The 9477-nt window shown below is 33.7% G+C and overlaps 1 protein-coding gene across 1 annotated transcript in view; it reads right to left on the reverse strand.

Moving 5' to 3' along the window:
* Positions 1–2958: 2958 nt before the first annotated feature.
* LOC107696313 (nuclear pore complex protein Nup85-like) overlaps positions 2959–9477 on the reverse strand; it is a 10935-nt gene continuing 4416 nt past the window's right edge. The window contains exons 8-18 of the mRNA XM_016496600.1: positions 7976–8098; positions 7765–7896; positions 6667–6773; positions 6493–6576; positions 6201–6266; positions 5106–5257; positions 4796–4913; positions 4454–4554; positions 3861–4012; positions 3583–3672; positions 2959–3291 (exon numbers count right to left, since the gene is read on the reverse strand). Of these exons, the coding sequence (XP_016352086.1) occupies positions 3193–3291; positions 3583–3672; positions 3861–4012; positions 4454–4554; positions 4796–4913; positions 5106–5257; positions 6201–6266; positions 6493–6576; positions 6667–6773; positions 7765–7896; positions 7976–8098 (1224 nt within the window). The 3' untranslated portion in view covers positions 2959–3192. The remainder of the gene's footprint in view (positions 3292–3582; positions 3673–3860; positions 4013–4453; positions 4555–4795; positions 4914–5105; positions 5258–6200; positions 6267–6492; positions 6577–6666; positions 6774–7764; positions 7897–7975; positions 8099–9477) is intronic.

The raw sequence follows: 9477 nt of genomic DNA on the forward strand, positions 1-9477 counted from the left end.
TTTAGTGTCATAGAGATAATATAATAGTTTTTATTTTTGTATTTTGTTTTCATTGTAATTTTAAAGTTTTAATAACTAGTTTTTGTGTTTTGTCATTTGTATTACTTCATGGGTGTTTTTTTTTTCAAATATGTTTATAGTTTTTATTATTTATATTTCACTTTTTTTAGTTACTTTAGTACATTAAGTTAAACAAAAATGAGAAATGTGAAACGTAGCTAAATAAAATATTTATAGTAACAAAATGTAAAAAAAAATGTTTATGGTTTAAGTTTGTCAACTTTAGCAACCCTATTTGTTATACATACATACATATTTTATGTCTATCTCATGTTTATTTAAAAAAAAAAACAAGTCTACAAATCAGGGTTGTAAACTGTATTGAACATGTCTGAAGTTTTGGTAACAGGTTTGCAAAAATATATTTAGTTGAGCGGCTCTTTTCATTGACTACTTGTTGAGAAATCAAACAAAATGGATCTTTTTCAAGCACTGTAACTGTGGTATTTTGAAGTAAACTATGGTAAATGGTGGTAAGCTCAGAAGCCGAGCTGATACTGATGGTGTCACATGACCTCGCCACTGTCCGTGGAGTGTATTTAACCGTGATTTCACTTTGTTCAGACAGGGCTAGATGTTCCTGCGCTCTTCAGAACAAACAAGCATTGGAACTTTGCTGTTTCTAGAACTAGACGATTCATTTCCCGCAAACTTCAGCTCTCTAAGTCACGAAGCATCAGAACGAATGTACCTGCAGTCAAACGAGTTTACATGGAGAACGCTTTGAGTTTACACGCGTAACGTCATCGTAGCATTATGTTGTCAATTTTGAGTTTTTATCTGCCTGTGTTATAGTTCAGCACTGTTTCTGTTTTTATTTATTGCTGCTACAGGAACGTTTGGACTCAAGTTTCAGCATTACAGTCTGTCTCAGATAGTCGACAGCCTTTATTGACAATTTTATATTTGTTTAATTGTGGCATATTTACATAGTGTTTTTTGCCTGCAGGTTATGCGATGAAGATCTTGATGGAGGATGAACTGAAATGATTAGCACAGTTTATCATAAGTCAGATTGGAGATGTGTTTTGGTAATGTGGAGGCATCAGCGGTCAATCCTCTTGAGCGTTTCACGTGATTTGATGCTTTTAAGCACTGTAGCAGGGCAAGTGAGCATTTTATTTCATCAGATAAAGGCCTCATGTGATTTTAGTCCCAAACGAACCTTAATGTGTCCGACCAGAAGAAGAGGACAACTGTTCCTCTGATGTGTGCAAGCCGTACAATTCATTACGATCATGTGTTTAGACTCTGATAACACACAAAAATGACTTGTATTTCTCCCACAGAAACAAAACAAATCATATTTTGCATAAAGATTTTTTTCTTCCCTGAATGAAAATATAACAGCTTATTCATTTGTTTTAATTTTAGGGTTAAACGTGAAAGCATTTTTTGGTCCTAAAACAGTTTTAATATCGCAAAATATGTCGTCTTTTTGATTTTGGGGTGAATTCATGGTGGGTTTTTTTTGATTTTGGTGAGATTCATGCCTGTGAATCTTGTGTGCTTGAACACATTGGACTGTATTTCTGGACATCATGGAGCATCTCTGCTGATTCTGTCTGACGTGTTTCAGGAACATGAAGGTTTCAGAGCTTCATTGTGCATCTGCATCAAAGTGTTTTGAGTATTTCTGAGGAACCTCATCTGTATTATTATGAGTCGTGTCTCTTTTTAAGAGTCGAAGCTTCATCTGGTCTGACGTTGATGACGATGGTTTAGAAGGACTCATGAAAATGTGTGGGACAAATGTAGACCTTCGTAAAAGTTATTATGGATGACGATGATGAAGATATAACGAATCCATCATGTGCACTGCTCCATTAAATACTTTATCAAATGGATTTACCAGCATAGTTTTCTTCTTTACATGTTTCCTCTTGGGGTGGAAATTAGTAATCCCTCTGCAAATTTCACAATGCAGTCATTTCCTGATAGTTCAAATCAAGTCATGACTTACATTTACTCCAAATATAAATAGCCAAAATGGGATGCAAACACCAATTCAAGTTGATTTGCATTTGTAAATTAGACAGCCTAACTAAATTAGTCTGAACTGCAGCTGCTATGAGATGACATTATAAATGATTCAAAATAATAAATGAAGATGTTTGAGGGTGTCTAACCTTTTCTGTTTTGAGTATTTCTGAGGAACCTCGTCTGTATTATTATGAGTCGTGTCTCTTTTTAAGAGTCGAAGCTTCATCTGGTCTGACGTTGATGACAATGATGGTTTAGAAGAACTCATGAAAATGTGTGGGACAAATGTAGACCTTCGTAAAAGTTATTATGGATGACGATGATGAAGATATAACGAATCCATCATGTGCACTGCTCCATTAAATACTTTATCAAATGGATTTACCAGCATAGTTTTCTTCTTTACATGTTTCCTCTTGGGGTGGAAATTAGTAATCCCTCTGCAAATTTCACAATGCAGTCATTTCCTGATAGTTCAAATCAAGTCATGACTTACATTTACTCCAAATATAAATAGCCAAAATGGGATGCAAACACCAATTCAAGTTGATTTGCATTTGTAAATTAGACAGCCTAACTAAATTAGTCTGAACTGCAGCTGCTATGAGATGACATTATAAATGATTCAAAATAATAAATGAAGATGTTTGAGGGTGTCTAACCTTTTCCCACTGTGAAAAACGGATTTATGAGATTTCCCTCTTCTGAATCCCTGATGTTTTGCTCATCCGCTTTTTGTGAAGTGATAGTAGCTATGTCACAACTGTACAATAAAGGCTTGTTCACGCTGAGAACGATAACTATTAGCGTCAAATGCTACTTAAATCAACCCCATGCTGAGGTTTCTTGCACTAAAAACAATTACAGTAGTCGGTTTATGGTATTTTTTCCATCTCTGTATAATTCTTAGTTAATAGGCCATTTAAGTTGCTGTACCTAAAATTGTAATTCAAAAGAGCATGAACAATCAAGTTTTCCCTCATCAGACCTTTTATATAAAGGCAAAAGAAATGAATAAGGAAGACAAATTCGTTTTTTTTGCAAATACTGGAAAAAGTTTTATAAAAGAAGTCATGTTTATGAATTATGTACAGGACACAAATAGAGTGAAAAACAGCTGTAAGTGATTGATTGGATGATCAGATGAATTTATGTTTCTATTGTTCCCTCTTTCACGATGGCCATGGCGAGGTTACGGGCCAGAGCCAGTCGCAGGAGCTCCGTCTTCGTGGACTCGATATCTTCATCCTGAAACAGAAGAAAAACAACTTAGAAACATCCTAATTCACAACTAAACATTATAATGAGCATCTCTGGGATGTTCTAGATCAGTGTTTCTCAACCCTGGTCCTGGGCGCCCCCCAGCACTGCACATTTTGTGTGTCTCCCTAATCAAACACACCTGATTCAACTCATTAGCTCATTAAAAGAAACTCCAGGACCTGAAATAGGTGTCAGATAAGGGAGACACACAAAATGTGCAGTGTTGGGGGGCGCCCAGGACCAGGGTTGAGAAACACTGTTCTAGATGATTCGTACCTGGTCTGTCTGGCTTGAGTCTTTGGTTACCAAGTTCAGCTCCTCCAGACAGGACATGAGCTCATACGTCTGATCCACTGAGAAGATCACCTTTACATGCAAACAAACAAAACACCACAGATGAATGCTAAACACCACTAATGGTCAACCTTTATGGTTTAAGCTGCTACAGTACAGCTTAAATGGTTGAAGTTCTGTAGACAAATATTCATTGTTTCTACAAATTTCTTGACTAAAGTAAAATGTGATTGTAAAGCATGAGTTGTCTGTGTCTTGACCTCTTTCTGCTCCAGCAGCGGCAGCGCGTCGGTCAGCAGCGTCATCCACAGACTGCGCGGGGCGATCTTTGCCGTCATGAGGGACAGCAGGAGTTTGGCCGCCTCGGAGAAACGATTCTCACCGTAGAGCCTGTGAAACTCACGGTACTTTCCTACAAACACACACAGAGTCATGCATCTCATGGATAAAAGACTTTCTTAAAGGAAACATGATCTGGCATTAGAAACCACTTTTACATCTGTAGCATGACATCTTTTAAAGCGAAACAGTATGTTAGAAAAGAAAAACATGCTTTTATCAATTGGGAATTGACTGGATGGTGTAAAGCTGAATGTGCATTTGCTAAAAACAATGACTAGCTTTAGCTTTTGTTCAATATCAATACTTGATGAGCAAGTTATTACATGAAAGACAAACATGTTTGTTCTTTGAAATGAATGTGGCTGAAGAATCGATCACAGGAAAGCTGAATGAAAGCAGTGTAAAGCAGATCTGAGAATGAACGGCGGACTGAAATATGACACACACTGAATTATAGCGACTCTTCTGCACCGATAAATCACATAAATGGCATCGGTCTCTCATATTGTACCTAAAAACGTCAGTCTGTCACTGAGCAGCATGGCAGGACCCAGATTATCCAACAGATCCAGATCTGTGAAAGAGCCTTTGTTACAGTAATCCTGAAGAAACCTGTGGAAAAAAAAGCATGGGTTAGGTAAAAAGAGCAATATAACAGTTTATGGATATTGTAGACAGACAGAAATATCGTGTGTAACCTCTCCGAGATGAGTGTAGCGAACGCAGCGTCTTTGGCTCTGATGCTCCAGGACAGAGCAGATCCCAGTCTGTTGTTCCTCAGAGCTCTTTTAGCCATAATCTTACATATACTGCCTTATGGATATTGTAGACAGACAGAAATATCGTGTGTAACCTCTCCGAGATGAGCGTAGCGAACGCAGCGTCTTTGGCTCTGATGCTCCAGGACAGAGCAGATCCCAGTCTGTTGTTCCTCAGAGCTCTTTTAGCCATAATCTTACATATACTGCGCACTGAAACACACATATCATCATGTATCAATGACTTTGTTTCACAGAATAAGATCCTGTCCTCACTGAAGATTACTGTGGAAAAGAGCTGCTCATTTAGGCAAGAAGAGGACGAGCTTGTAAAGCCATCAATCACTGTTTATTATTTTAATGTGGTGTTAAATCTGAAACTCGGAGATAGTTGAGGTCACTCACCCTGTTCACTCATCTGTCTGTCCTCACAGATTCGCAGGACTTTAATAGCTTTGCGTTCAGTGTCGAGTGGGACTCTCTCGATCTGCAGCTCCAGATACACGCGACCGAACTCAGGACAGTGATCGAAATAATCCACCGCCAGCTGCCACAGACTAACACACACACACACGTATTATAACTACATTATTCTGAGTAGTTCATAACTGAACCAGATTATTGGGTGAATCAAGATTCGCTCAGTCAAGAATATGTGAGTCATATTAAAAAAATGATTACAGTAAATGTAAATTGAAATAATTGTATTTATAAATTATATATTAATAAATTATAAATATAATAAATTATATATTGATAAATTACAAATGAACAAAATGTAATAATATATTATATTTAATAAATGAAATATAAATTAACAAATTTATATTAATATAAATTAATTCATATATGTCTATTATATATTAAATGTATCAAATTATGAAATTTATCTAAAAATTATCTAAAAAATATAATTGCATAATATAAAAATGTTACTGAATATATTATTAATAGTGCTGTCAAACGATTAATCGTATCCAAAATAAGTTTTTGTTTACATAATGTGTGTACTGTGTATATGTATTATTATGTATATATAAATACACACACATGCATATATTTAAGAAAAATGTTATATTTGTATATTAAATATATTTATATAAATATAAACATGTAAATACATGTAAATATTTTCTAAATATATACTGTATGAGTATGTATTTATATATACATAATAAATATACACAGAACACACACACATATTATGTAAACAAACACTTATTTTGGATGCGATTAATCGCATATAATATTTTAAATATAATTTTTATAATACTTATTTTATAAATATTTATATTTTGCATAAAGAAAATAAAGTAATGCTTTACAAAGATGGGGAAATTTGCTGTCATGAAAATTTTTATATAGCTTCATAAAAATTATTTTGTGTAAAATATAATTTTTTTATTTTTCTTTTAGGGTAAAGTGTGGGCTAGACTAGTTTTAATGAGATTGAACTCTTTAGTCCTCAGTCTGCAGAGATAAATAATGGCTTTTAATCACCTGTGATGTGTGAAGAGACCCGAGGCGTACTCCAAAACCAGAAACTCACGCAGATTAGACCCAAAACTACAAACACACAAAACCAGAACAGCAATGTGTGCATCACATCAACCAAAACCTTCTCAAAGAGCCACATGAATCTGCAGGCTTTCATTTACATATATGAATGGAAAATGGCCTTATAAACACTCAAATATGACTTTTTATGGGTAAGAAATCTTGATTTGAGATTATAAGTGTGCAATCATTAGCATGTCAGATCTGAGCGCTTGATCTGATGTGAGATACGCACTGGAGGTTGTGCGACTGCAGGAGTTTGCAGTGATCCAGCAGGTCCGTCAGATGAGCCACGAACCACCAGTTATTGAGCGCGATGCTGCAGAGACATCAAACATCGGTGTTAGTTTGGAGGATTCACAGACTCTTCTGATGAACGTGCGTCTGCACTGAGAGAGTGTTAACACACCTGCAGTCTTTGATCACCTGATGCAGGTCAAACTCAAAGGCCGACAGCAGGATGATGTCCAGAGGCTCCGGAGACGCCCGCAGACCCAGAAACATGCTCATGCTCGACTGCAACACCAACACAGGGTCAGTATGATATATGGAGTTCATAGATTTATTCACAGTGAAATGATCAAATCAAGTTCGGATATCATTGCATGACTAATTCTCAGCTGTTTGTATGATATCTGGCAGCTTTACTTGTGCTGCATGCAGGGTTATTATAGTTAGCTCACACTAAACCTATAAAACAATTTGTTACCTTTTTTTTTTTTTTTTCCGGCTAGCTTTCAAAGCAACATTTCTAATTTTCATTTAACTTGACTATATATATATATATAACTAATTCAAAATATTGAAAAAATAAATATAAAATTAAATTAAATATTAAAAAACATTTTCTTTTCAACTTATTTTATTACAGCTAGTTGTCAAGGCTCTGTTTCTAATTTTCATTTAGTTTAACATGATGTACTAAAATAACTAAAACTAAAATTGAAATAAAAAATATATAATAAAAAATGACAAAAAACGAAACTACTAAAACTTTAAATAAATAAAAATGAAAAATAATTCAAAATATTCAAATTGAACTGAAATAAAATATTCAAAACTTTTCAATGTTTTTATTATTATTTTATGATTTTATTTATTATTTTTTAAACTTATTTTATTTCAGCTAATTGCCAGGGCAAGAGCTTAACTCGATGTACTAAAGTAACTAAAACTGGATTAAAAATTTATAAAAACCACATAGACACCTTTAAAAATGCCTAAAAACTCAACCAACTGATAAAAAAAAAAAACATTAAAAAAAAAATCACAATATAAAAATAAATATATTTATCGGAATTAAAATAAAATAGTAAATAATATTTATTTTTAACTAATTTTAATTCAGCTAATTGCCAAGTTTAACGAGATGTTCTAAAATAACTAAAACTAAAATTGAAATACAAATTAATAAAAACTAGATAGACATTAAAAAAAATTAAAATAAAAATAAATAAAAACTATAACAGTATCTCAATGACAGTAGATTAGGACTGGTTGTATGTACTTGTGCGTAGTAGTGCAGATCGGGCGGTTTGATGGTCGGGTGAGTGAAGAGCAGCCGCGTGACCAGGAAGTGATACCAGGTGCTCAGCAGCTCTTTCTGCTCCAGTATCGTGTCTTCATCACCGACCAGGATCTGACGGAGACAGACAGAGTCAGGATCACACGCTCTCAGCAGCTTCAGTCACAGCTCAGCAGAGGTCAGGACTCCGCACCTTGCAGATGGTCTCCAGGTGACGGTTGCTAGCGAAGGTGTTGTCTTGGAGACAGCGGTCACACTCCTCGTGCCAGTGTCTCCATTTGACATCAAACTCAGTCAGCGTTTGAGTTCCTGTGGGCTGCACGCAGAATTAAATTATTTCATAATTTTTATGGTGACAGTTTTATAAAAACAATAAGCCCTTAAGACTGTTGTTGCAGTGATTTTACTGAAGTAAATCTCACAAAAAATTTATATATATTTTTAAGTAGTGCTGTCAAACGATTAATCGCGATTAATCGCATCCAAAATAAAAGTTTTTGTTTACAAAATATGTATGTGTGTGTTCTGTGTATATTTATTATGTATATATAAAGATACACATACAGGATATATTTTGAAAATATTTACATGTATATATTTATATTAATATAATTTATATTATACATAAATATATTTAATATATAAACATAACATATTTTTCTTAAATATATACATGCATGTGTATTTATACATACATAATAAATATACACAGTACACACACATATTTTGTAAACAAAAACTTTTATTTTGGATGTGATTAATCGCGATTAATCGTTTGACAGCACTAATTTTTAGTTTTATTTCACCCCAAAAAATAAAAGGAAAACATAAAATATGGTATTTTACATATAAAAATGTAGTCTATTTTAGGTCCATTAAAATTTTTGCATTTAACCTTTTATTGTACTTGTTTTACTTTTGAGTTTTTCTGTAGTTCTCAATTGTGAGTCAGTTGTTTTAAGGCAAATTTTACATACTTTACATCAGCATACTGCAAATTAAAGACAATACAACAAATGTGACAATTTATAAATACTTTTAATTTAAAATACAACTTTTTACACAATCGTTATACAATTTGTGACCCTGGAGCACAAAACCAGTCTTAAGTCGCTGGGGTATATTTGTAGCAATAGCCAATAATACATTGTATGGGTCAAAATTATAGATTTTTATTTTATGCCAAAAATCATTAGAATATTAAGTAAAGATCATGTTCCATGAAGATATTTTGTAAATTTCCTACCGTAAATATATCAAAACTTCATTTTTGATTAGTAATATGCATTGCTAAGAACTTAATTTGGACAACTTTAAAGATGATTTTCTCAATATTTAGATTTTTTAGCACCCTCAGATTCCAGATTTTCAAATAGTTGTATCTCGGCCAAATATTGTCCTATCCTAACAAACCATACATTAATGGAAAGCTTATTTATTCAGCTTTAGGGTGATGTATAAATCTTAATTTCAGAAAATGTACCCTTATGACTGGTTTTGTGGTCCAGGGTCACATAAATTACATACATTATTTACAATTTTAAATATATATTATATAAAATGTACTCTACCATTCAAAAGTTTGGGTTCAGTAAGATTAATAATGTTTTTTTTTTTTTTTTTTTTTAAGAAGTCTCTTCTGCTCACCAAGGCTGCATTTATTTGATCCAAAGTACAGCAAAAACAGTAAAATGT

Source organism: Sinocyclocheilus anshuiensis, unplaced genomic scaffold, assembly GCF_001515605.1.
Source record: "Sinocyclocheilus anshuiensis isolate Anshui unplaced genomic scaffold, SAMN03320099.WGS_v1.1 scaffold62, whole genome shotgun sequence".
Taxonomy (NCBI): domain Eukaryota; kingdom Metazoa; phylum Chordata; class Actinopteri; order Cypriniformes; family Cyprinidae; genus Sinocyclocheilus; species Sinocyclocheilus anshuiensis.